At 54.5% G+C, this 27,423-nt stretch overlaps 1 protein-coding gene across 8 annotated transcripts in view; it reads right to left on the bottom strand.

The window, feature by feature from the left end:
- Positions 1 to 22,025, bottom strand: part of IGSF9B (immunoglobulin superfamily member 9B) — a 51,723-nt gene extending 29,698 nt beyond the window's left edge. For 7 of the 8 annotated variants that reach the window (XR_008380674.1, XR_008380675.1, XR_008380676.1 and 4 more), the window contains exons 1-7: positions 21,729 to 22,025; positions 11,567 to 11,764; positions 9,509 to 9,655; positions 3,593 to 3,744; positions 3,193 to 3,310; positions 1,999 to 2,140; positions 1,556 to 1,701 (exon numbers count right to left, since the gene is read on the bottom strand). Coding sequence is in view for 5 of the 8 variants with exons in the window: in XM_053594614.1 (XP_053450589.1) it covers positions 1,556 to 1,701; positions 1,999 to 2,140; positions 3,193 to 3,310; positions 3,593 to 3,744; positions 9,509 to 9,655; positions 11,567 to 11,764; positions 21,729 to 21,792 (967 nt within the window). In the remaining 3 variants the exon portion in view is untranslated. Of the gene's footprint in view, positions 1 to 1,555; positions 1,702 to 1,998; positions 2,141 to 3,192; positions 3,311 to 3,592; positions 3,745 to 9,508; positions 9,656 to 11,566; positions 11,765 to 16,426; positions 16,817 to 21,728 lie in introns of those variants that run through there. The other variant, XM_053594618.1, reaches the window with a different exon arrangement.
- Between the last annotated feature and the right edge of the window lie 5,398 nt (positions 22,026 to 27,423).

Genomic DNA, 27,423 nt, shown 5'->3' with positions numbered 1-27,423 from the left:
AGGGTTTATGAATGAGAAATACTCTGAACACTGCTTTTTAGCAGAAATAAAGATCCTCGTCTCACCCACCTGTAAATCTCAACCCCTGGCTTTTCTTTGAAGGCAGGAAGGAGGGACAAGAGGGGGTGGGTGGTGCTGGCGCCAGTGAGAGACAGGGGAAAACCAAAACACGCCTCCTGGCAGACAGACGGCCTGGAGCTGGCAGTCTGGGGCCTCGTCCCAGCTGGGCTTGGCATCCCAAAGACCACCTCTCCCATTGGCTCCCCGGGCCCATCACAGTCACCTTCCTGCCCAGGTGGCACAGCCTGCACCTAGCCCAAGGGACAGGACACTCCTCTGAGGGGCAGGTCTCCCTCCCTTTAGTCCTTGATGCTCCAGCCCAGCTTGTCCTAATTCACTCATGAGTAACTCCTTGACTCGCTGCAGTCTGCTGGGCTAGACCTATGGCCCTAGGCCTCACGGCTCTGTGAAGCTTGGAACTGGTAAACACGGCATGCTAAAAGTCCTTTTAAGCTGTTGCCAGTGGAAGCCGAGAGACAACATACTCCATCAAGATGAGAAAACAGTAAGAGTGTGAGGTGGGGGTCCGACAGGGCTCAGAAGGTCCTGCTCGGCCCCACCACCATGACCGCTCGATGGCAGCCACATGCAATACCCAGCTCTAGACAGCCACCAGATGAGCTCTGCCTCTGGAGCCACCAACTGCTTCTCTGCTTGTCCTCAACTCATACACTGACCGGGGGCCAATGTCTCCAGACTCTGCCATTCCTCACCCCTGCCCCTCCGGGTATGAGTAATCCTCCCACTCCAGCCCTGAATGATGAAGAGTGTCACCTACAGCAACAGCCTGGGGCCTTTGTCGCCTGAGTGACAGGGCCATCCACAAATCAAAAGGAAGACATTAATCTTCATTACTCATCCTTTCCTGTCTCATACACAGTGCTCAGCTTGCCAGGGGGCGGGAAAGCGACTGCCCGCTCCCACTATTGAAGATTAGCAAACAGAATTATTGTCCTCAACAAAAGCCCACGATTGCTAAGGGTGAGGAGCAGCTCATTCATTTGCATCTCCAGCAACTACAGAGAAGGGCACCCAGGAAGCGGGCATGGGAGCCAGATCAAGACGCCCCAGAAGAGGGAGCTCTCGCCCTTCCCTGTCGCATCCACGGTGCTTGGCTGGCGGGAAATCTAATCTGCACCGACTCTTGAATGTACTCCCTCAGACACCTCAGTCAAGGTGCAGAGGTGCTGGCCAGCATTCAGCGCATGGACAACTGTTTAGGACAACTGCCCAGAGAGCCTGCTTCTCCTTCAGCCCAACCTAAGTGTAGATGCTGAGGTAACCAGCCCAGCACAGACAGCAATGCCTGGCCGAAGAACAAGCCAGCAGGCGCTGGGCCTCCCCTCCTGCCCCCTTCTCCCCCCTCCCTCATCTTTCCCTCCACATTCCCTTGAATGAAGCTTGGTATTTGCTGCCCTCCAGCCTGAAGTCTGCCCAGTATGGCCTGAACCTTCTAGAACCCCCACCAACTGGGCTGTCCAGCACCCCAACTCACACTGCACTGTCAGGTACGCCGAGGCAGAGGGGGAGCGCCCCAGACTGTTGCTAGGGACGCAGGTGTACTTCCCTGCATCTTCTGGCTTTACCCGGAAGATGATCAGGGTCCCATCGATCAGGATTCGCACCCTCAGCTTCAGGTCACTGCAAAGCATATGAAGAAAATGGGGGGAGGTTGTTGAGAGGTAGGAGATGAGGGTCCTGCCACAGCAAGGTAGCAATGGGTCACCCAGACCTCATGCCCCTGGCATTCCCAGGTCCCCTCTCTCAAGGCTCCTCCACGCAGACTCTGGCCTCAGCTTGTGGGACACGCAGTCTGAACCACCCGCCTGTCCCAGCTCCTGGAGCCTGGGGCAGCTGCATAGGCACAGGTTCTGCTCGGAGGCCTTGCCCCCAGGGCCTGGGTGGGGACCCCTGGGAGAGGGTCAGCCAGGTGCTCACTTCTGGAAGTAGACGTTCTCGTCCTGCCAGTACCAGGTGTAGGTGAGGTTTCCGGGATACGCCTCTGCCCGGCAGGTGAGCAGAGCGTCCTGGGATATGTTGACAGTGATGTTCTCAGGAGGGGAAACAATGAAAGGCGGCCCTGGGGAGAGCAAGGAACAGACATCACCTCACCTCATCAGGGAAGGCAACAGCCCCAGCCTCCCAGGAAGCTGTGAGTGCCCCAGGAAGAGGCGCTAGGGACAGCACAACCCAGGCGGTCTCTTGGCACCTGCTCCACCCCACCTGCTACCACACCCACAACCCCCAGACCAGCCATCTCTCGGTCTCTCCCGCACACCCATTCCTGTCCTCCCTGCTCCCAGAGACACACGGGAGGGACAAAGGCCACTCCTTTAAAATGCAGAGCAAGGAATGATCTTGTCTCTGGAAGAATCAGAGCCTTGTGCTGCTTGCCAGCCGGGAGTCAGGAGGGTAGCTACGGGTGCAGAGGCAGGGCAGGGGGCAGAGGCTGCCGTCCAGCAGTCCCTGGTGCTGGCTCCTTCCCAAGGGAGCAGAGTCCATCCAGGCTATGAGGGACGTCTGGCCCCAGCTATGGCTCAGCACTCAGAGCAGCACCAGCAGAAGCATGTGGCCACCACCATCCTCCCCTTGTGTTCCTCTAGCAGGCAGGGGAGTGGAGGCAGGGCAGAGACAGGCTCTGCACAGACCCCTGCCCTCAGACACTGCACCACCCTGGGCAGTGCCCAGCCCCGCCTGGGGGACTGGCATCTCCGGGTGCTGACTGCACAGACCTCAGCTCTGCCAAATGCCCTCAGGGTTATTTAACTGTCTGGGCCTGGGCTGGACTCCTGTATTTATTGATGCCATCACTCATGGATAGATGATCCAAGGGAGGGCTCCTCTCCGAGGTAGGTGGAGGCATGGCAGGGATGCTCTCTGGACAGAGGGAGAAACCGGAAACCCAGGCAGCACAGTGTCTGCCTGCCACACTGTCATGCCCGGCCACAGCTCGTGGGCCCTGCTCTTTCCCAGGCAGGCCTGTGCGGGAGCAGTGAGGTTTTGCACATGGCACACGGGAGGCCCGCCTGCATCTCCACCCCACCCCCTGCTGTGCCACATGTGGCCAGAAAAAACACCCTCCATAGCTCAGCTGGGCCAAGGTCCCCACAAGAGCCTAAGTAAACACTCTACCTTGGACCAGCAGGTGGGTTGTATGGACAGCCTCCCCCTGGATGCTGTATGCTCGACAGGTATAGGCGCCTCTGTCCTCCCGACTGACCGATGTCACTGTCAGGCTGCCGTCACTCACCTGGGGGCCAAGGATAGATGGAGCTCAGCACCCAAGCACCCACCCATGGGCCCTGCCGACATCTCAGGGACATAGGCAACTGGGGATGCAGAGGGCAGGTGCCTCCTGGCCAGTCGCCCTCCTATGACATAGGCAGGAGCCTGCAGGATGCTGGGCTGCCAGCTTCTCACGTCCTCTGTGTCTGTGCACACTGTCAGTGGCCAGCTATACTGGGAGGTGGCCTTGGAGGGGAGGGACATGGGGAAGAGTGACTACCCCGGCCCAGCCCAGACCCACACTCACCTGGTACTTCCCACTAGCACCGAGGAGCGTCCCCTCCTTGAGCCAGGTGACAATGGGCTTGGGGTTCCCAAAAGCTGTGCAGGTCATGGTAATACTGCCACCCTCCTTGGCCTCGATGTACTGGGGGGGTGTTTCTGTAAAGGTGGGAGGGGCTGCAAAGGACAGCAGCATAGTGAAGGATGACGTCAGCCACGTCGCTGCCCACAGGCAGTGCCTGCCCTGGTCGTAACCCTCACTGCACCTCCACCAGCATAAGGAAGGCCAAACACGGTGAAGGTGTGGGACATCCTCTGCACTGAATATGTTGGGGGCAGGAGAGACTCCTACTTCCAGACTCAGCCTGGCTGGGTCCAAATTCCACGCTGTCTCCAACTGTGTATCCCCAATAAACTAACGTTCGTGGAACATCTTCTACAGGAGACCCTGTGTTCAGTGCTAGAGATATCACATCAACGAGACAGCTTCCTGGTGGCCCTTCTGGCTCACTTGTTTGCCACCAGCTCCCCAGCCGATCTGATCACCCCTTAGTCTTTCTCCTCAGGGCTATTCCTGATATACAGGAGCCCTTAATTCCAGAACCCCAGTTCAGCCAGGCCCTCAACATTTTCCAGGACACGTGCCAGCTGAGCCCTATCCAGGCCTCACACAGATCACAGGCTAAGACTACAAGGAGTCTTCCTTTTTCCAGACCCCACAGAGAAAATCATCCACCTTCCTCCCTTTCTGGCTGCTGTGAATGGGACTGGACCACTCACCCTGCAGGCTCCTCCCTCCTAAGTCTCTGATTGGCCCAGGTTTTCTTCCCCCCCTATATTGGAGATTTGATTAAAACTCCATCCTGTTTGGATAATCGGCTTTTAAGAGACTCATTTGCCTGAGCTGCTTGTAGAAGCAATCCGGTCAATCTTAACCCCTTGGACCATCAGTTCCACCGTCTTCTCGGTCTTCTGAAATGACGAGGAGGCCCCCACTCCACAACGCCAGCCCAGAGGCCCACAGCCCTGGGCTGGCACCCAAAGCTCAGAACCCAGGTTCCATTGCGAGCCTGCCACTTGAGGTAATCTCCAGGGAGGCTTCTCCAGGCTTCACCTAAATCGTCCACCCTCCAGAATTGATGTGAGGAATAAATGTTTGTGAAAAGCATCTTGGTAAATGCACACATACATAACATGCTGGTTATTCTGCCATTATTCCCACCAGCATGATCTTCTCCCCAGCAGTCCCCGAGGTGCCAATGGGGAGCTTTGGGAGGTGTCTCCCATCCCCTCACAGCCTTGTCTAGAGAATAAGGCAGAGTGTGTCAGGCCCACACCCTCCCCTTCACTGTGCTCCAACCACCGACCTTCCTTGCCTTCCTCCAATGTGCCGAGAACTTCTGCCCGCAGGGCCTCTGCTCTTGCTGTCCTTCCTGCCTGGAACTCCATACCTGGACCTCACTTCTTTAATGCATATAAGTCTTTGCTAAAACACTGCCTGGTCAGCCCATCCATGTAAAACAGCATTCCAGAGGGGTGCGATGGCTCACAACTGTAATCTCAGCACTCTGGGAGGCCAAGGAAGGAGGATCATATAAGCTCAGGAGTTCGAGACCAGCCTGAGCAAGAATGAGACCCCGTCTCCACTAAAAGCAGAAAAATTAGCTGGCCATCACAGCTGGGTGCCTATAGGCTGCGGCAGGAGGATTGCTTGAACCCAGGAGTTAGAGGTTGCTATAACCTATGACGCCAAGGCACTATCGCCTGGGCAACAGAGAAAGACTGTCTCTAAAAAATAAAATAGCATTCCATCATTCTCTATTTCCTTGCACTGTTTTATTCTCTCTCTCTCACACCCTTCCTACTCAACCTTCTCCCAGCAAAGCCCAAACCAAAGATACACTGGAGGGACAAAACCTGCTCTTTTTAAGTCCAGAGCAAGGAATAATTTTGTCTCTGGAGGAATCTTACTGCTCACTAGCCAGAAGTTAGGAGGGGAGCTGGGCACGCAGAGGCAGGGCCAGGGGCAGAGGGTACCATTCCCGTAGTCCCTGGGGCTGAAAAATATATATTTGTTGACTTCCATCTTATCTGTCTCTTTATTACAATGGTGGTTCCTCGATGGCAGACCCCTTCTGCATGCCCAGCTTTCAGCACGGTTCCCAGAGGCAGCAGCGTGCTCAACAGACATTTGTTGAGTAAGCAGATGAATGAAACAAATGAATAAATGAAGGTATACACACCCATCCACACCCCCAGACCAACATAAATACAAACACAAAGAACTTCTTTTTTTTTTTTTTTTTTTTGTAGAGACAGAGTCTCACTGTACTGCCCTCGGGTAGAGTGCCGTGGCATCACACGGCTCACAGCAACCTCTAACTCTTGGGCTTACACGATTCTCTTGCCTCAGCCTCCCGAGCAGCTGGGACTACAGGCGCCCGCCACAACGCCCGGCTATTTTTGGGTTGCAGTTTGGCCGGGGCTGGGTTTGAACCCGCCACCCTCGGCATATGGGGCCGGCGCCCTACTCACTGAGTCACAGGCACTGCCCAAACACAAAGAACTTCTTAAGAGCACAATGACCTTCAGCTACAATCCCCCCAAACCCATAGCCCAGCGTGGTCACACAAGGGGCATGTGACAAGTGACCACTCACAGAAATAAGAAGCATACTTCATCATTCCCAAAAATACAGACAACACGCCTTCCCGAGAAAATCAATTCTCATCCGAGATCTAAGAATATACTAAAAGTAATGGCAAAAAGTCCTTCTACATCCTTGTACAGGGATCCTGGAATCCTCCCACTGGGACACACATAGCATCTCCAAGATAGTTCCTCCTTCCCCCAGCCCCCCACCACCGTCCCCTGAAATACAGTTAACACAGCCATGGCCCCGATTACCTCTGGTGTCAAGCTTAAAAGAAAAGATACTAAATTAAATTTACGTCCTAAAGTGACAAATTACTTACTAATTACATAATTACTTTATTATTTAGGTGCTAATCAGGAAAGTACTTTGAACAATTTCGAGTTTTCAGGAAAATAATGGTTTGACTCTCAATTATTTACAGAATTAAATGTTAGCTTGCCAGCTGCATCGCCGGGCTTAATTCTTTCTCACGAGTGCCCTATAATTAATAGCGCAGGTTAGAAATAGGCTGGCCTCTCCTCTGTGGAATTCACCAACCTAAAGCAAGCCTCGGCTTGGGTTTTCCGGTATTTTATATGTGATAAAGAAATAATTGGGTTTGTTTCCACCCAACTGGTCTTCAAAGAAAACACAGAAGGAAAAGGAGTCGATTTGTAATTCTAATTTTTCTCTGGCCTTTCACTTTCCAAAGGTGATCCCTGCCAGAAAATGCCGACATTAAACATTCTAGTTGGGACGTGGTGGAATGCTGGTGCTCTGATTCTTTCCTTCAATAATGGGAATATTTATGCGGGAAGGAACCTCAGAACTCATGCCAAAGGGAAGGGGACAGAGAGACCTCTTTCACCTTAGGAGGGGTCTGTTCTGCTCTGTTTGCAGGTGGGCTCCTTGATTAGGCAAAACATGTTCAATCATCAGCCTGGGGTCTCTAGTCTATAGCAGATAAGGTACCACCCTCAGCTTCTCTGTCCAACACTTCCTATGAACTTGCCCAAGCTTCCTGAAGCGCCACGCCATCCTTCCAGGCTTCTGGGCATATCGTACCCTCTGCCAGGAGTACCCTTCCCACCTCCATCTAACTCCCCGCCCTCTGAGCAGAAGCCATTTCTCTGGAGAAGCTCTCTCCTCTGTGCTCTCAAAGCCATGTTGCAGCCATCTCCAGACTTGACTGTCTCTCGATGTCTCCCTAAGAGCCAGGACTCTGTCGGGCATCCTGCTGTGTCCTCTCCGCTGGCCACAGAGTGCAACATGCAAATGTATGTTTTGTATAGATAATTATGGATGGATTCACAAGGACTTTTAAACTACCAAAGCCCTCTGCAAATTCCAGGCCTGACATCCCTGCTATCACTAGGTTTTCATCTGACTTTATTTTTTTCCCTCTTGAGAAAGAGGATGGCCAACATCTCGCACATAATTACCCACATGTAATTAATGTTCCAGATAACAGGCAAGACGTTTTCTCACATCACATTGCACTTAATCCTCACACCTGCCTTGCAAACAGGCATTGTTTTTTTGCAGTGGAGGAAGCTAAACCTTAAAGAGGTAACTTGTCTTTGAAAGTCAATGTCCATGAAACAGTGAACACACAGGAGGTTCACAAAGTAAACCAAATCTTTTCAGGATCTTGCTCCACACTCACACCCCTCTAAGCAACGAGGAATTCCCAAAGAATTCCCAGTTTACACAAGCTAAGACAGAACATACAATTCCAAACTAAGTTCTCCCTGCCCGTCCTGTGTAGTGTTCACTTTACACCTGGTGTCTCAGATTCCTGAAACAACCAGCCAGGGTGCTGTGAAAGGCAAGCAGGCAGCACCTCTAAAGACTTTCACCCCATTTCGGAAAGAGCACAGGAGAGAGGAAGCAACGTGGGGACCCCTGGCCTGGTGTTCACCCGGAGAAGCTTGGAGCAGCGGATTTACCTTTCTAATTACGCTTTGCTTGGGTTACTATTCAGATGAGTTTTCATTCCCTGCTCACACAACAGCTGGCATCAAAAGGGGCTGATTCAAAAGTTTGCTGGGTGGTAGGAACAACCCACCCAAGATTTAAAATATACCTCCAATAAGTCTGTTGTGACCGATAGAAACAAGAGCCAAGTACAGCCCACATGGAGGACCGGCCAGGCAGCCTGGACCAACATGGATGTGGGGTCACCATCTTGGAGATCTCTCATCCTACAGGCCAGTGGTTCTATTCCCCCAGGACCTTGGAAGGTTCCCAAACCAGAAGGAGCCCCACTAGGTAAGGAGGGAAGAGCCACCCCACAGGGGAGACCTATGTTGAGACCTTCCAAGCTGGATGGAGACCAGTTTCTCTCCTCCAGCCACAGCATCTCCAGTCTCAGACATCAGAGCCAGGAGGACCTAAGTGTATATGGCACGTGCAGGTGCCAACGCTGTGGAAGCCTCAGTAACTAGCACGGTGTCTGCAGCACAGTGGTGGCTGAACACATTTTTGTCATCAACTGTGTAAAGAAGAGTCTGGCAAAAAACTGAAGCAAAACAGAATGGAAAACCCTGCCCCCCTCCCACTCCAGAGACCACTTCTTCGTGTTTTCTCTTCCAGCCTTTGGGCTCCTCCAGAGTGCCACCGCCCAGGTGAGGACTCCCAGGGAGACCCCAAGGGCCCAGCTTCGGTGCCCTCACAGCTATCCTGAGATTCAGCAAGCTCGCCCAGCCCCTGGCCCTCACCTAGCACTGGAAAAGCAGCTGCACATAGCCTGAGCTATAAATAGCTGATAGCCACTAAAACCATTGCTCCTCCCAGAATCCTCATACTTCGTTAGCTGGGAAAACCCACAGGAGCAGGTGTGTGGGTTTGCTCACCATTGTCTACCCATCATCTGGGGCAGGGCTGGCCCACGACAGACCCTCAGCATGCTCTACTCAAAGGAATACACTTAACAAGAAGCCACAACATCAATCTAAGAAAAAACACTAATAGTGGGACCGAGGGGGTTCCACTGGCTATCGAGGCCGTCCCAAGGCTGGGACATGATCTCACCAGGGACCGATTTTGCTGCCCAAAGCCTCCACCCTTCTGGTTTCAAGACACAGCTTCTCTCTACAGACCCTGATGGCATCACAGGGCACAGAGCCACCCCTCTCGTGTAACCATGCTGAGCCCAAGGCCATGACAGCCAAGAGAGCACCAGCTGGCAGCTGACAGCTCATGGGCCAGGGCTCCGGCGCCCACAGCAAGGGCTTGGGGAAGGGACAGGGTGCAGTCAGGAGAGAGGCTTCCCCAGAACAGTCCTCAGAGATGGCCCATACGCACCGTTGATAGTGAGGTGGACCCAGCTCCCGTTGTGGAAGGTATCATATTGCTGGTCCAGCATGAGCACTTTGCACTCGTACCAGCCCTGGTCCTCGGAGCGAACCTGCTCCAGCCGCAAGGATGCCTTATCGTGGAGACTGGCCCGGCCTGGGGGAACAGAGTGGGCAAAAACCTCAGAGGCCATCAGGGCAAGGCCAACAGCTCCCCACCCCTACCTCAGCCAAAGGCAGGAGACCCATCAAAACGTTCACACCATTTCCCATGACAGCGCCCCAGAATAACGGCTGACACCTCCAGCAGCAGGTGGCAAAGAAAAGGCAATAGGCCTTGGCCAGGGAGCCACTCACCCTCCCCAGCTGGCCTCGCCCCAGCCACCAACAGCAGTTCAATGTGTTTGGCACTGAGGACAGCCTCAGTTCCTTAGACACTGCCATTCTTTCTGGATCTCCTGGGACAAAGGTAAGGCATGATGGATACAGAGCTAAGAAGAAACAGAACAGAGAGAGCAGAACAGAGGATGCAAACCAAAGAGGTCGGGGCCTCAGTGGGCCCTGGAGCACCATCCCTGTCCCAGAGCCTCACCCAGCATCCTTCCCTGCAAGGTAGAGGGAAGGCAGGCTGGGGACCCTGAAGCTAGAGTCCTGCTGCTGGTGCCAGAGAAACAACATGTGCTATCAAAGCCCAGCAGCTCCAGCTGCCCAGGACAAAGGGGCCCAGAGCCGCCCTTCCTTAATGCCCTGCTCACCCCCATTAGGGTTCTCTCTCTCTCTCTCTCTCCTTTCTCTCTCTCTCTCCCTCAGCAAAAAGGTAGTCAGAGACGCAGTAGGAGCCCCTTCCTCCCCGGCAGTGGGGTGGAGCAGCCCTCAGGGTCAGCCCCAACCTTACCCACCCTTCAGCCCAAGCCAATTATCACGCCCTCCTCTGCTTTCCTCCTAGTCTTGACACTGGCCATCGGCCTAAAACGCAGACTGTCAAAACCAACCATGGCCAAAAAGACAGCGAGAGACCCGGGCACAGGAGAGGAAGCAAAATGGAAATGCAAGCGTTCTGAGAGAAAGGCAATTCCGACTCCGAGTGAGGGTAAAAGTAAAGGGTGGCCGGCTCAGCGCCCGTAGCTCAGTGGGTAGGGAGCCGGCGGGTTCAATCCCAGCCCAGGCCTGCTAAACAACAATGACAACTACAACAAAAAAAATAGCCAGGCACTGTGGCGGGCACCTGTAGACCCAGCTACTTGGGAGGCTGTGGCAAGAGAATCACTTAAGCCCAAGAGTTGGAGGTTGCTGTGAGCTGTGACGCCCCAGAACTCTACCCAGAGCGACATAATGAGACTCTCTCTCAAAAAAAAAAAAAAAAAAGAAAGTAAAGGGCTGCTTCTTACCTGTCTCCTTCCTTCTTCTAAACCCCAGCACACACTCACTGACACACACGCACGTGCACACACAAACACACACACGCATGCACATGCCCCCACACCCACCTCCCCCTAGCTGGAGGCCAGGCAACAGCATCACTGGCGGGACTGACGGCCAAGCAAGACCCAGACGGGGCCATAAGGAAGCACGGTGTGGCAGAGGAGGCAGAGACCAGATGCCCGCCAGCTGCACAGACAGCAGGGGCCCAGGCATGGGAAGGTGCCCCAGCTTCAGAGCCAAGAGGGGAGGGATGGGCGCAGCCAGACAGAGCAAACTCTGCCCTGCCGCCCCAGCCACACGCGGTGCATGGTGGCAGTGCTGACTCAGCTTCTCCCTGTCATGAGCTGCTCTCCCGCTGTCCTTGCTCTCACCCATGTGGCTTCTCCCACCCCTAGGCCATGCGGTGTGGGAGGGCTTTATGTCACCCCCTGTTCCCTGTCTTCCCACTGTTTAATTAAAGCCTACTAAAGTACAAAGGATGGAAGGAAAGAGACAGAGACTGGAAGAACAGAGATAACAGCAGTCAGGAAAAAATAAGGAGCAGCACAGGTGAGGGCGGAGGAGCCCACAACCTCCTGGTGACCCCTGGGAGCCAGGCAGACGCAAGGCGGCGAGCACAAAGGGAAGCCCAACACCCAAAGCTTACCTGCATACTCAGGGTCCACGTGGGGCGGGTAGTAGCCAAACTTGATGAAGATAGGGATGGGGACCCCAAACTTGAACCACTCTACGACATAGGGTGGGGGCTGTCCCGTCACCGGGTGGATTACGTCGCATCGCAAGACCACACCCTCGCCAGCTCTTGCAGTCACAAACTCGGGTTCCTCTCGCAGGCCGTGGGCGCCTAATGGGACAGCCAAGTGGGACATTGAAAGCAGGTGACAAAGAGACCCTGCCCTGGCAGCCACATGTCTGTGTTACAGGGCTGCCCCCCACTCCTCACAGCTGCCTTCCATTCGCTCATGTCCCCCCATCCTGCCCTCCTCAGAGGGTCCCAAATGCACCCCTCCCTTCTTCACCCCTCTGTTCACACCTGCCCTTGTACTGGGGGCCCAAGCACTCACAATCCTGGGGGCTAGGGAAGGAGGGAGAAGGGAAAGGGAAGCCATTCTCTTCAGTCCTGCCAGCCCAGCAGGTATAATCATGCCCCTTCCTGCCTCTGACGACCCCCCTACAATGATAGGAAGTCACAGACACCCAGGTGGAGGGGCCTCAGGCCTCTCTGTGGAGACCTGCAGCCCAGCTATTGTTGCCTGTGAACGTGAAACATTCCTATGGAACCAAGACACTTCCTACTACAGCCTGGTAGGAGCTGGCAGGGCCGGCCCTCCTCCTGCGCCCCACCCCCAGCCCAGCCTGATATACACTGCAACGCAAGGGTGCTCCATGCAGGAGCAGGGATTCCCCCAACAAGCTAAGCCGAGGCTGCCCATGGCAACACCGGAGAGAAAACCCCACAGGCCCAGCTGGCCCAGCCCCTCCTCCCCCAATAGTGCTGCGCCAGCCCTGCTGAAGACAAGGAGTGGGAGGGGTCTGCAGCCCCCCCTACTCCCCAGCCCCAAATCCACCAGCCTCTGGGAAGCCCCAGACATCATCACCTATAGGAGAACAGGATGCTGAGACAGAGGAGGGAAGCCTGGGCGGTCCCCATGTTTGGCAGAGGACACCAAAACTAGATGACTGGGCGGGACACACCCATCCTGGCTGGCAGGAGAGTTGACAAGGAAGGAGGCAGGGAGGAGGCCCCCCCACAGCCCAGCCCACCCACAAACTGGAACACACCTTCCATGCACCACAGCACCGGCTCCTGGGTCCGGTACAGCCCCACTCCAGCAGGCACCCCTTTCATGCCAGGCCTTCAAGGTCACCTTGTCCATATGCCTCCAGGGACAGTGGAGGAGACACTTCACACCCTGCCTTCCCTGGTACAACCCACCAATCCCCCACGGACTCAGCCTTTTCTCTGTGCCCACCCCTCAGCCCCAGAATGGACGTCCCCACTCTCTCCAGCAGCACCTAGGACAGCAGCCGGAGGCTCAGAGCCAGGGAGCTGCTGGGTCCTCCCACGGAGAGGACAGTGGAGAGCAGCTCCAGGCTCTGCTGCTCCCAGGGCCTGGGGCCGACCCTGTATCTCTGACCCGTATGCTCCTGCCTTCCCTCATGTCCCTGTGTCTGTTACCTTTCTGTGTCCCTGTGTGCACGTGTGTGGTGTGCACCTGCACCTGTCCCCCAGCCCCACCCCCAGGCTCCCTCCAGCTCCTTCTCTGGGTCTGTCTCCCTCCACCTCCTTCTAGTGTGTTAATGGGGGTGTGTGTGTGTGTGTGTGTGTGTGTGTGTGTCCCCCTGTCCTCCGGTCTCTGTCTCTCTCCTGCTTCTTCTCCATGTGTCTCTGTGTCTCTGTCAGCGTCTCTCTCTCTAGCTCCCACTCTCCGTGGGTGATTCTACCTGCCTGTTTCTGTCTCCAGCAGCCTGTATGTATGTGTGTGAGTGTGTGTTGGGAGAAGGGGTCCGTGGATTTCTCTTGCCTCGTGCAAGGGGAAGGGGTCTACCTGCTGCTCTTTGTGCGGGGCTCTGTCCCTGAACACATGTGCTTCCCTGTCTGTCTGTGTCTGTCTGTCTGTCATCTCTGTGTGTCTCACTCTCCCCTCCCCCTCTCCTGCAAGTTGCGGAAGGGGGAGGAGGAGGCAGCCCTTCCAGAAGCTGATTGGCTCCTGGTGACATCACTGTTTTCTAGAGAAAGAGCTAAGATCACAGAGTATTTTTGGAGCAGAGCAGAGTGTTACACTCACCTGCCTGAGGCCCCAGCAGGTTTCCCGATTCTCCCCACCCCCTACCTCACTTGGAGCTAGGTTTGCATCCCAGCCCTCAAGGAAAACATGGAGAGCACCCAGCTGCAGCAGAGGCAGGCCCCACACCCAGAGGGGCACCTGGAAGGCTGAGCCTGCCTCCCAGCACCCTAGCACAAAGGCCTGTGCTGGACCAAAAAGAATGGGTGGACGGTGGGCACCATGAGCGAGCAGAAAGGCGGTGTGTGTCTGCGCATGCGTGTGTACATGTGTGCATGTGTGCACACCTGAGTGTCTGCAGACCTGTGGGGAAATGAGACAAGAAACTACAGGCACCTGGGGAAAAGGAAGGCGTTCTTCCCAGGGGCCCAGTTACCTGGGAGAGGACAAGGTGGGCCATAGAGGGCGGCTCCTTTCCAGGGCTTTGGCCCTCCAGTCAAGGCAGGAGGAAGAGATCCAGGGGAGTTAGAGGCCCTCTAAGGGGGAGGTTTTGCTCTAAAGAACTGGCTTTGGGGGTCTCAAGGCGGCAATGCCTGCATTGACACGGGTCCCCATAGTGCCCGCTGCCAGCTGCTCGTTCACACCTAGCCCAGCCTCATTCCCACTGCATGGCAATGAGCAGCCTCTTCACACCTTCCAGGCCCTAGCAAATGCTCCAGGTCCCCACCCAGCCCTGCTAAAGGCTGAGCACCCAGCCCCAGGCCCACCCACATCTCTCTCTCAAGGACCCTTTAGTCCAAGCAAGGCAGCTGCAGAGAGGACTCTTCCTGAAGATGTTAAGGAGACAATTTGAAGGGCAGTTTCCCCAAAAGAAAGCAGAAGGTGGTAGCCCAGGCCTGGCCTCCACACTCAGCCCAAGCCCTCTTGGTTTTCTAGATCCTAAAATATTTACCAGTTTTCCCTCATCTCCTTCACACACACACACGCACACACACACACATCGTTCTCTCACTCCCTCCACACAAGCACTTCCCTCTAAGCCTGATCCTTTCTGAGCCAAAATATGTCTAATAAAACACTCTCTCCAGAAAAGCTTGAGGTGAGAAAAAATAACAACAATCAGGCTGGCACTGAAGAGGAAAGAGGGGCTTGGTGGAGGAGAAATAGATAAACCCGAATAAGAAGGAACCAGACTCAAATCTAGGAGGGCCGGAGGGGGGCTGCAGAAGGCCCCAGTGCAAGTGGGCACAGGCAGAGCCTAGCCCTGGGAGAGAGACACGAGGGACACAGAGACACAGACCACCACAGCATCCCAGAACCAGGACAGCGACAGAGCTGAGGTTGCAAGGGGCAGGCAGGGGAGACGTCCCTGGCAGCCCAGGCTGCAGCAGCTGCCCATCACTTGTGAAGAAAGAGGGTAGGATGGACGAGGAGGGGGAAGGGAGGGTGGAGTGCCCCCTTCACAGCAGCCTCCTCCCTCGAGGGAGGATTACACGGTGGCACAGGGAGAAGGCAGGCCTCACACATCCTTTTATAGAGAGGGTGGGAAACAGGGGTACCCTGAGCCTAGCAAATCTGCCTCCTGGGGGTCTGTCCAGCCCTCTTTGGAGCTGTTCTGGCAGGAGAGAGAGAGCAGGAGGGCAGGGGAGGATAAGGTGGCCCCTGCAGTCTGGCTGACCTTTTGGCAAACCCATAGGGCACCAGTCTCCTGCTCTCTGGGCCAGGTGGTACCCAGTGGGCAGCTGAGTCCAGGGCTGCTGGTGGACCCACCCCAACCCGTGGACACAGAACCCTGAGGCATCCGGAGCCTGGCATGGCCCCATGTCCAACACTCACATCCTAGAGCTAGTCTGCCAGCGAGGAACCAGGGTGGGGAAGGCACCCCAAGAACAGGACACTGTTCCTTCCTACCAAGGAAGGTCTGAGGAGCCAGGGCTGAGACCTCACGTGCCGTAGACACCTGCTGCATAGCAGGCCCTGTGCTGGGACTGCAACCTGAATCTCCCGCCCACCACGGCCCTTTAACACAAGTACTGTCGTCTCCAATTTACCAGTGAGCACTCAGGAAGCTGGGTGGCTCACCCAGTTACTCATCCCAGCTCCAACACACAACTCTCTCCCACCCCAGGCCCAGGAGACCAAGGCCTCTCCCCCACCACCCCTTCTCTTCCTTCCAGCACTGAGTCAGAGGTCAGCCACCCCTATCCCACAGCCTGGACACGTTTCCAGAGTCCAAATTCTGCAGCCCAGGATTCCCAGGGCGGGCCTGCCTCTGACTGGCTCTGGGGAGAACGTCATTCTTCCTGAGACTCCGGAGCCCCTGCCTGGGTCTGCCTGGCGGCTGTGGGAAGGGGGAACACAGAGTGAGCCCCAGCTGCCGCCGACGCTCATTAGTACAAGTCCTTATTGGAGCCTCCTCCTCTTCCTCCTCCTCCTCTGGGCACCAGACTTCTAAACCACAGGCCTGTTGTCTAATAATACCAGCGACAGCCACCGCCACCTCCATCTGCCAGCCTAAAAATAATCCCTGCTGAGTCCAAAAAAGGCACAGCCCCCAATAGTCCCCCAATCCCTCCTCCCTAAGAAGCCAGGAGGCTCCAGGAGATTCCAGGAAGCTGGGAGACTCAGGGCTCTCACAAAGTGGGAGGCATACACCCAGAGGGATGGCTGAAGAAGGCAGAGGACAGACTCCCCGTGGCCCAAAGCAAAGCAAAGAACACCAGGAAATAGGAAATGCAGAAGAGACCTGTGCCCAAGGCACCGATGGTGTCCTTGCTCACCTTCTCAAGGCTGTTGGGGTAGGCGGCGTCCTGGACACCTTTCAGGGGTCTCCGCCTCAGTGTCCCCAGGGTCCTCCCAGCCCCCACTCTGCATCAAACCTCTCAGGGCCAAAAGACTGGGACACTCAGGCCAGTGTCCCCAGTCTGGGCTCCTTACAAAGAGCAAGGTACTGGGGATGGAGGGGCCGGCAGGCAGCTCCTTCCCTCTGCAGGGGTCTCTCTTCCCTGACCCTTCTCAGCTGGGCTCCCCCCAGCAGCCCGGGAGGCAGCCATGCTATTAGCAACCTTAATTTGCTCTCGGCTAGATTCTATTTCCAAGAGCCCTTTCCCCATGAGCCACTGGCAGGAAGGAAGTCAGTAATTCAATCTCCGCTCTGCTCCTTTAATGGCTCCTCAGCAGAAAAGCAAAGCCACACCCCCACCCCCACAGCCCTCTGCCCCCACCTGGCAGAGCCCTGCCCTGCAGACTCTGGTGCCCAGGAGCCTGCCCTGAGGAGGCAGGCCAGGAGGCCCTGCCAAGAGAGGGCACCGCAGCCTGCCAGGAGGCCAAGCTCTGTGGGTCAGGTGCCAGATCCACACAACAACTAAGTGGGAAAGCTAAGTCCCATATTTACTCCCAAGGAAACGTCAACATTCCCCACTCTGAAGCCAGAAAATGAAGACAGTGACTCACCTCGTACAGTTTGTGCTTGTGAGCAAGTCTGTGCCACAGCGCCGTCTCAGCGGGCACATGCGGGGGGGAGCAGGGGGCACAGAAGATGGGGTTGAAAGGGGCCTTCTCAGAAGGACAGTCAGGAGTCTGAGACCCCTCACAGCCCTAGCCCACACAGAATCTTTCCCCAGAACCCTCTTGGAGGCCCCATCTCAGCTCCCCAGCCTCCTGCATATTCACGCAAGAAAGAACAGAAAAGCAGGAAGATTCCTAAGAAAAATAGGTCAGCTGCCTCCAGCAGACTGGGCTTACACCTACGGGCAGTGCCCCAGGGTGGGGAGAGGCTATCAGCTGTCTGTCCAACCCAGAGTCCTCCCATCTCACCCTGGAATGTGCCAGGCTCATGGACAATTGGGACCACAGCCCACCCTAGCCCACCCTAGCAAGACAGACCATCTCCTGCACCTCCCTGAGCTCTGCCTTGTCCCCCGACTTGGGCTTTCTCCCTGGGCTTTCTCTCAAGCATCTTTCTATCCAGCTCCTGGGCTGAAGACTCACACTTTGGTAACTTCTGGGCTGCCTAGATTCCAGTGCAGAGCAAGGGGACAGGAAAGCCAGGAGTCTGTTCTGAGTGGCGTCTGAGTGCTGCAGCACTCGGAGAGAAGAGGGGCGCCCACCTCATGCCCACACACTAACTGCCCCTGTACTGCCACATTCCACACATACACACAAAACACACAGGCACTGACACATGTGTGTGCACCCACATGTGCACACGGCATGCACATGGATGTGGACACGGGCACACATGCACACACACTCCAGACAGCTGCAAGTGCTCACCAGTTATGGCTCTTTTCTCCCCATTCAGCTCCACTACAGGCAAGCTGCTTCACTCATGCTAGGAACCAGCTGGAAGGGGACCCTGAACCCCAGCCTGAGAAAACCACAGGAGGTAGAAGAGAGCCCCAGCCCTCTTTGAGGCTCCCCTCCCACCCCCAATGTCGTGGGCCTAGCAAACTGGAAGGCTGTGGGGAAACAAGGGAGCACCCAGCAGGGCTGAGAAAGAGGGGCCGCGGTTGAGAGCTGGCACCCTCGCTGGGACAGGGCACCAGCACAGAGGGATGCTGGGGTTCAGCAGCTCCCAGCTAGGCAGCCTCTGCAACCTGGGTAATCAGATACCAGTTTCTGTCTCAAAGCCATAAACATGAAACCACCAGGGTCTGGGACCCGACAATTCCAAGACTGTCACATGCTTGGCCATAGGCCAGACGCTGAAAGCTGATCCCTCCCACTGCCCCTCAGCCATGCCCTTCCCAACACATTGGCCCCAACTTCCCCAGGCTGTACAATGACAGACACGCCCCTGCCTCCCTCGTATGTGCTCGGGACACGCAAACACACACCCCCACTGACCACTTCTTGAGTCAAGTCCTTCCAAGCTGAAGGACTGTCCTGGGGGTCTTGCTAGCAACCTCCAGGTCTAAATCTCCTCCCTCCCATCTTAGCCAAAAAAGGAAGAAAGGTGGACCAAAGCCAAGCAGAGCAAAGAGGGCACTGGTCCAACTACCAGCAGGATCTGAGCCAGGACCCCTTCTGATCTGGGGACACCGTAGTCAGGGAGAGTCCAACCACAGAATCTGTGATAGACAGAGAAGGCAGCCTCAGGTACAAAGGCCCGACTTCCGTCCCCCTCTGAGTCCAAAGTCAGCTATGCAGGGCCTGGGGCCCTCTGATAGAGCGGCAAACTCCTCCCACCTTGCTCAGCAGTCGTCTAAGATGCTCAGACTATGCCAGACACCATCTTCCAGACTCCAAGTTCTTCTCCCACTCTCCCAACCTGTCCACTGACCTCAATCACCTCCCAAATACACATGATCAAAGTCAATAGGAAGAGCCCAAACAGCCCTACCTCCATCCCACACCTGGGCTTGACAGCCACTCAACATACCACCTGAGGGTCCCATCCCTTTCACTCTTCTGCTGGAGCATCCCCCACTTAGCCAAATCCTAAGAGTGGCATCTCAAAGTCCCTCCCATTCAGGGATCTCCCCAGAAGTCACCTCTGCCAGTCAAAGAACAGCTGAGCTCTCAACAGCATCTGAACTCTGGCTGGTGCTTCTCACATGAGCAAGCGCCCACCCCCTCCAGAGGCTACGTGCTATTGGCAGCTTGCCTCCTGGGCTCTGCACCTTCCATAAGCCTCTGACTCTGACAGCACTCCAGCCTTGCAGACCTTGCAAAGGACTTCCAAGCAACTTTGAGGCTTGCACACCCTGCACCTAGAAGGCAGGGGGACAAAAGGGTCTGCCAGACAAGGTCAGCCCACGAAGGGGTCTCAGGTCCTGCTGGAGGTAGCCTAACAAACTGCCCCCCAACATACATCCAGCTCCAGGTGCCCTGAATAGCCCAAGGGAAAGAAATTGAGGAGCCTGGAATCCCACTGAAATAATAGTAATGTTAATGTTTATTGAACATATACTATGTAACAGGTAGCCACTCATTTCTTTATAGCACTAATATTCCCACCCACCCACCCCCCCAAAAAAACCCTAGACGTTCACACAGTTAGCCCACATTCCATTGACACAAGTGACATTCAGAGAGGTTGAGCAATTTGTCCAATGTCAGAGGGTTAGCAAGTGGTAGAGCCAGGATTCGAATCCAGGTAATCTGACCCTAGACCTAGATCTGTAACCACCACACATAGAGCTACTTGAAGCTAAAAAGGACCCCAAGACTAACAAGGTCACTCTCTGCTTCTAGACAGGAATCTGTGTCAAGTCGTCCCAGACAGAAAGCCTTCTCTGCCCCCTAACAGAAGGCATAACCTTCATCCCCAACAACCTTCAATGCTGTGAAGGCTTCCCTTCTGCCTTGCCATGCTGTGCGTTGCTGCAGTTTAAACCTATTTTCCTTTATTCTGTACTTAAACTTACAAAGAAGTCCATTCCCCCCATCCTGACTTGGGTTTGGAGGCTATTTCAGAGCCTACCTTCACTGTCTTTTCTATTCAAAGATCCCAGCTCATCCTTTTCTGCTTTCAGGGACAGTCCCATAGCAGGAACATACCAAAAACTGGAGGGGAGGAGGGTGAGGGCATTGGAAGACTGCAAGGAAATGGGGGAGAGGAGGAAGATGAGGCTACAGAGAGATTCTCAAGCACCACCGGACCCACCTCACATCTACCCCCATTCCATAAGCTTCTGCAGCCACCCTGGCCTCAGTTTTCCTACTTGACAAACGGAGAGTTTTTAAAACAGCCAGATCAACAAATCTCTTGACAAAAATCACCTTTCCTTTCCGCCCTCCGCTGGTTCTGTTCTCAGACACCGCCTCCCCTCCCCGCCCCAAGTAGCATAGGAGACATATTCCATTCCAGAAACTTTCTCGAAGCACTCCCCCCGTCCGCACCCCCAGACAGGGTGAAGACCCCGTTAAAGGCGCCTCCTGCCGACCCTTCCACTCGAGCGACCCTGTGAGTGGGTGCTCTGGTTGGCGGGTCTTCCCCGCTGCCTTCCACCCACCGACCGATTCTCTCCCGCCGCCATCTCTTCCCGGCTTCTGTGAACTTGCCGGCAACCGGGTTGTGTCTGCGCGCTGAGAGCAGTGAGCTCAGAGTCCTGGCACCTCTCAGGCTCCGCTCCTACTTCCATACAAGGGCCGAGAGCCGGGGATGCCACCCGGAGGCTTGTAGGTCGCTTTGCGCGCCTCCAAAGCAAAAGCCCGCGCGCTCACGCACCATCACCCAACTCCCTGGCTTCCCTCTTGCCTCTTCCCCAGATCAGACCTGGGAAAGCGGAAAGAGAATCCTCCTCCCGCTTCGAGATGCAGCAGCGGGGACCCTCTCCCCCACCGCCCTCGCCCCTAGCCAGCTCTCCCTGGAAGCCGCGGGAGGGTGGCGTAGGGTCCCTGCGGCTGCGGCGCGCTACTGGGGAACTTTTGCCTGGCCTGGGCCCAGATGCGGCTAAAACAGACGCAGGCGCCTGCCAGGGCCAGCCAAAAGCGGACGCTCGTCTCCTCCGAGCTGGCTTAATCAATTCCTCTCCTCTCACCAGGCGCCATGCATTCCCCGCCCCTGCAAGGGGGATCCGACCTCTAGCTGCCAAGATGTGTGGGCAGGAGGGGCGCGAGTGGAGCTTGGGGTGCCTGCAGGGACGAGAACCCCATCTCTTAGACGTTAATACCAAGAGTCCCAAGGCTCGGGGTCGCGCCTCCCCGCAAGGACTTCTCCGCGGAGCGGTGGCGCTGCACGGGGCTCGAGCGTGCTGCAGCCTGCCCGAGGACCCGCAAACTCCGCAGCAGCCAGAGTTAGGAGAGCCTCCGGCTCCCCAAAGCTCGGGAGAGCGGCCGCTCGGGCAAGAGGCAACGGACTCGGCACGCCGGTGTGAACGTAGGGCCCAAGGTGGGCGAAGCCAACCTCGATTCCAAGGCATCCCTTCCCAGAGTGCCCGGAAGGCTCGAGCCCGTTCCCGCCCGGCTTCTCCAGCCTGCAGCCCCCGGGCCCTCCCCGGCAGTGCCCCGGGGTGCGCCTGGCCGGACCCCGAGCCTCCCTGAGGGAAGGCGCGGTGCGCCGGGGAACCCGAGCCCGGGAGCGAGGGGCTGAGAGAGCCGGGAGGGGCAAAGGAGGAACGCTGCACTTCAACTCACCTTGAGCCTCAAGACCTCGGGTGCTGATCACACTTGCTATCAAAGTGGCCACATACCAAATCATAGTACTACCGCGCGCCAGCCAAGAGCCTCATCCTATCGCAAAGTGCCCCTGCGCCCGCACACTTCTTGTGCCCGAGCGCCCGTCTTTCGCCTGCCTCTGGCCCGCCTACGCCCTGCGCCGGTTCTCCTGCAGCCCGGGCGGCCAGCTCTCCATCCCTCCTCGGCTCCGCTCCGCTCGGCGCGCAGCCTCCCCGACCCCGGCGCAGCGGCACCTGCACTGCCAGCCGAGGCAGAGCGCAGCCAGGTCTACGGTGAAGCCTAGCGGGGCCGGGCCTCCGGATCCGCCCCCGCCGCCTGCCTATTGAACACTGCCCACAAGTCTAGATTTCGATTGGCTGAGATGTCTGCCCGTCGCAGTGCGAAGCAGGCGAGCCCATTTCAAGGTGCGTTGAAGTGTGGCGAGCACAGAGCCGCAGAATCATGCGCATTGCCGGGGAGAAAGCGTTGTAGCGTCTCCGCTCAGTTCTGTTCTCTGCTCACACTGCATGGCAAGTTTCTGGTGAGGGAAATGGTAGCTTCCAACGGGACCCTGATATGTCTCAATTACCCCGATCAGGTCTGAGGGGATGAAGCCCCCGCCCACCCAGGGACCCAACATCCGGTTCCCAGCCAGCAAAAAGCCAGTTCCCGGGAGGACCGTGCTGATTCAGGGATGGGGAAGCCTTGGAGAGGGCAGCCTGAGAGAGCTAGGAAACGTCCTTCGCTGGAGATCTTTTCAAAGAGGTCATGCGCTGCCTCCCGCACCCTCGCTCCCTTCCGCACACAGACACTCTTCCCCCAGAGCCGCACACCACCTCCAGCAAACGTGATGTTGAGTTAGGCTCCATCCAGCCTGCAGGCAGGGGGATGACTAAAATGACCTCTAAAAGTCGCTAAGATGTAGAATGAGTCATTGGCTCAGCTGCCAAGTGTCACAGACCCCTCTGGAACACGTGTGCAGGCACACTGCCCCCCCCCCCCAGTGCGGGTCATCACTGCTCATCATTACTTAATCTTAACTTTGAGCAATGAAAGTTCTTTCCCCCTGTTTTCCTAAAAAAGGGCTTTATACTCATGCACATGAGTAAGGTGGGAGGTGGGAGGTCCTCCCTTCCCACCTTACTCAGAGCTTAGCCCCATCTCAGTCAGCAGAATGACGTCAAGATGGATTTGGAGAGCACTTTAGGAGTTTGGGATGGAGGGGACTCCAGGAAAGGGGAAGGGAGGCTTCTTATTCCACACGGGAACACAGGTGAGGACACTGGAAGGTCTTCATATTTCTCAATATCCCTACCCTGGCCGCTCCTCATCCCCTTCCCCAGTACAGTCATATCTGCAGAAGAAATAAATGAGTGTCATGGAAACATCTACTACAATCAGCTCACACTGGCGTTCTGAGGCTGCAGTGAAGATATTTGTTCTTTCAAAGAGGGAAAACGGTGTTAAGAAGCACACAGATCCCCAGGATGGGCTATTAGCCCGAGGCAGGAAAACAGGGGGGCAGTGAAAGAGAGCTCAGGAATGTCATCTTCTCAAAGCACTCGTTAGCCACAAAGCTCTGGCTCTAGGGTGTCAAGCTCCCAAAAGAAATAGAAGGAGATGTGCTTCTGGGGAAACACACACACACACACACCATGCATATACATAGCAAAATGGCCTTGAACACTGGAGGTGCTGCATTCCCTGAAACCTGACTCCTCTTAGCTCACTGCCAGCCAGGAGGCAAAAACCTAGGACCCCAGCAGAGTAGTAAACACACTGGTAAAGTTTTACCGCCTGGGTATAATCTGGAGAACCAAAAGTCACGAATAACCTCCTGTCCTACCCACCCACTCCACTCATGTGAACATACTTAACATACATGACTTTAGGTACATTGCTCCCTGAGCCATTATACTTTAGGTTCTCTTCCTGGGCCAAGATGCCTTTCTTGGGGCTGTGGAGAGTCCTGGCAGCTCCATTCCTGATTGATGCAGTAATTCCAGGCAGCTTGCCCCAGGATAACTCCACCCCCAACACGCATAGGCACATGTGCACACACATTTTCCCTGGGCCTAGGGCTATAAAGCCTTCCTGGAATCCACTTGCAGACCTGGTGATAATAGGGCTCTCCTCCTTCCAAACCTCTAAGCAGCTAACTGTGGCCTAGAGAGAGATGCTGGATTCCCAAGGGCTAGCCCTGGTTCCTCATCATTTTTAGGCGTAAAAAAATCAGGGAGGTGGGAAGCATTAGGGGTCAGAGACACCTTCTCCTAAGGGCAAAGTTAGCATTCATCATCATCAGATACGTCTCATCTGGGTTTCAGATCAGCTTAAGAAAAAGATGCTGTATCAGGTCACAGTAAGGAATGAGACCAATCAAATCTTTACCTCTTGGCATGTGGCTGAGCTTTGGACCAGGAAGGATGGCAGCCCTTTCCTGACGTGGACATGTCCAGTTCAGTATGGACCCCAGCTGCTTGAGAAGGATATAAGGGAGGAACATGAGCCACTCTCAAGAGCAGCTCCGGGGTGTACTTGACAGTCATCCATGCCACTAGTAGATGCAGTGACCTATCCAGGAATGCTACGTATACAGCTTTGGGAGTGTTTATTATCATCTCTTAACCTCACAGAGGTACTTCCTTTTTGGAAATACAAAACACTAGTCTTGTCAGTTGGTCTATGAAAAACCCCACACAGCCACACATCCCTACAGGCTAACAGGAGCTTCAAGTCTAAGGTAAGAAGAATCTGGCTTCATGCACCGCTCATATCCACTGAGCAAGTAAGACTCACAAACAAGAACTTGATAGCTTGTCACTTCTTACCTTCCTCAGCAGTCCCAGGGCACTTTGTAGAATCTAGGGTAGAAAAATTGTTGGACAGCTGCTCGTGAAGGAGCGAGGCAGCTCTAAATCAAAGCAGTCGACTCAAAATGAACACCAAAGAGCATGTTTAGTGTTTACATAAATAGGAAACTGTATCAGTTGTCTTGTCATAGAAAAATCCATTCCAAATATTATGGCTTAAATTGATAAGACATTCGTGTGCTCAAAAATCTGTCATTTGAGCAGGACTTGGTAGGGCCAGCTCCTCCTGTTTCATGTGGCATCAACTCCACTGAGGCATGGAAGTTCCACTTTCAAGATGGCTCACTCCTATGCCTACCAAGCTGATGCTGGCTACTGGCCCGGGCTGCTGGCAAAGGGCTTTTTTAGAGGCTGCTTGAGCTTCCTCACAACAAGGTGGCTGGCATTCCAGTAGAACCGGGTAAAAGATATATCACCCTTTATGTCCATCCTTGGAAGACTTGTAGCATCACTCCCAACAGAGTCGAAAACATGCCTGGCTCACAGGGAGAGGACACAGATCCCTCTCCGTAAAGCAGTGTCTCTCTCTCATTGTGAGAAGGGCTTCTGGAACAGGGGATAGCACAAGTACAAGTGTTGCAGCCATTTTTGACACAATTTACCGTGAAAACAGTCTTCAAAAACTAAAGCAAAAATGAACTCTAGAAGAAATCCCTGGGAAGAAGGGTGTGTTAGATTTCTCTAGAGAAACAGAACCATTAGGATGCGTACAGAGATACAGATAGAGAGGGGATGTATTATGGGGGTTGAGACATGAAGTTTTGGAGACTTAATCTAGCTATATGCCATATGGAAGCTGGAGAAGCAAAGAAGCTGATGGAGTAATTCAATCCGAGTCCAAAGGCCTGAGAACTGAGAGCTCTGATGTCCGAGTGGCAGGAGAAGATGTCCCAGCTCCAGAAAAGACAGCAAATTTGCCCTCCCTCAGCCTTTTTGTTGTATCTGGGCTCTTGGTGGATGGATTGAATGATGCCCTCCACACACTGGTGGTGAAAGTACATCTTTACTCTGTCTACTGATTCAATTGCCCATCTTTTCCAAAAACATCCTTGCAGACACACCCCCCACATGATATTCTACCAGCTATCTGGTATGCCAGTTGACACCTAAAATTAACCATCACCAAAGGGCTTGACATATAGTAACTGGATCTTGGAATATTCTCACTTTAAGTTGCCATCGTCAATCCCAGGTCTCAGGGATGTGCCCTTGACCCTTATAAAAGACTAGCCCATTTGAGAAGCGAATCCTTTAACCGTGTTGTCTCTTAATATGCCAGAGACCAGTCAGCAAGTTTTAGAAGAACTTGGAAAGGGAATAAAATAAACAAAGAAAATTGGATTTCTGAAATACAAATGCCTAATATGATGCAGGAGAAGTGGAGAAAATCTTTGCAAGATACTCAAAGCCTCCTGTCAGAAGAATTTTTCATCTAGGCTCAAAATGTAAATAGAACTTTGAAGGCACATTGCTTGGATTTCTCTTCTCCTTGCTCCCTGCTTCATTCTGAGGCAGGGGGACTCTGATCACAAGTTGTTTCTCTGGACCCAAGTAGCTCCTTTAACAATCCACTTTGCCCTCTCCCACCATAAGTTCCTGAAAGCCCTCTGCTCATTATTAAAACTCAAACTTCATTCTGATTCAAATTTCTCAGACTCCAGAGTTGTCTTACACAGTTGCAGTTTCCCCTGAAGGCCACAGCTTGCTTAGGTGGGGGTGACTGGCCTAGAGACTGACCAAGTCCTTTCTAACTTAAGGTAACCTGTTTTGCCTATGATGAGATCACTTTATGTTATCCTGTCCAGGTGAATCCACAAACCCAGGAAGACAGTCTACAGAATCCATCCATGGCTAGCGTACAGCCTCACACTGCTTCCCTGCACTGTAACCACCCTGCACATGTGGCAGAGGCAGCCCTCCTGAGAGTGGGCAGCAGGTAACTCTCCCCACAACCTGCCCTGGTCATGTACATATGCACAAATCTGATCGTGTGTATCAGGGCAGAATTCTCTCATGCTGGGCCTTAAGTTGGAGTTCCTAAAGTTGTGTTTGCAGCAACATAAAAATAAATTGATAAAGAAACCAGTTCCTAGAGTTTTAGCCAAACTATTATATGTTTGTTCCTTATCTGGCTGAAAAGAGAACATGTTCTTGCCTGAAGTAGAAAGTAGATTCATAATTTAGGATAAGTTTATTTGAAAACCAGATGGGTAGCACCTCCAGCCATACTGACCCTCTGTTTTTTCTTGGTATTTCAGAGGAGCCCTGAAGAATCTTAGAGAAGACATGTTTCATGGTTTTGTGGCTTAAGCTAGGAATGTGGAAAGGAGGTTTGCTGCTCTGCATAAAATGTGTCTCCCATGGGAATGTGTCACCATCAGGGCTCAGCAGCTCCTCACCTTACCAGGGGCCGCATCTTAGAAACTGTGGTTCTTAGACTCCCTGAAGCAACACTAGCCCCTGTGAGTATGCCTTTGCCTGCTCATGGCTAAAGGACTAAGAATTGAGGTGCCGGGACAGGTGGCAGCAGTGAACCTCACTCACATACACTAGCATCCAGGAATCTAGAAGACAACCAGGAGTCAGGGCTCCATGGCACCATCCAGCTCCAGCCCTAGCAGGTTGGGGTTCAGGGTCACTCCTTTTTGGCAGAGTTATCTTCCCTCCTGCTGTAAAAAGAAGTTAGCAGGAACTGCAATGTGCAGGACGAAAGGATGTGAACTTTCTATGGACAGTTCCTTTGTCGCATACCCCTTGAAAGCCCAGTGCTTTGCTCCTGTGATGTTACACAGGAAGAGAAT

Source organism: Nycticebus coucang, chromosome 6 (genome assembly GCF_027406575.1).
Source record: "Nycticebus coucang isolate mNycCou1 chromosome 6, mNycCou1.pri, whole genome shotgun sequence".
Taxonomy (NCBI): Eukaryota; Metazoa; Chordata; class Mammalia; order Primates; family Lorisidae; genus Nycticebus; species Nycticebus coucang.
This window is presented reverse-complemented; position numbering and strand designations above follow the sequence as displayed.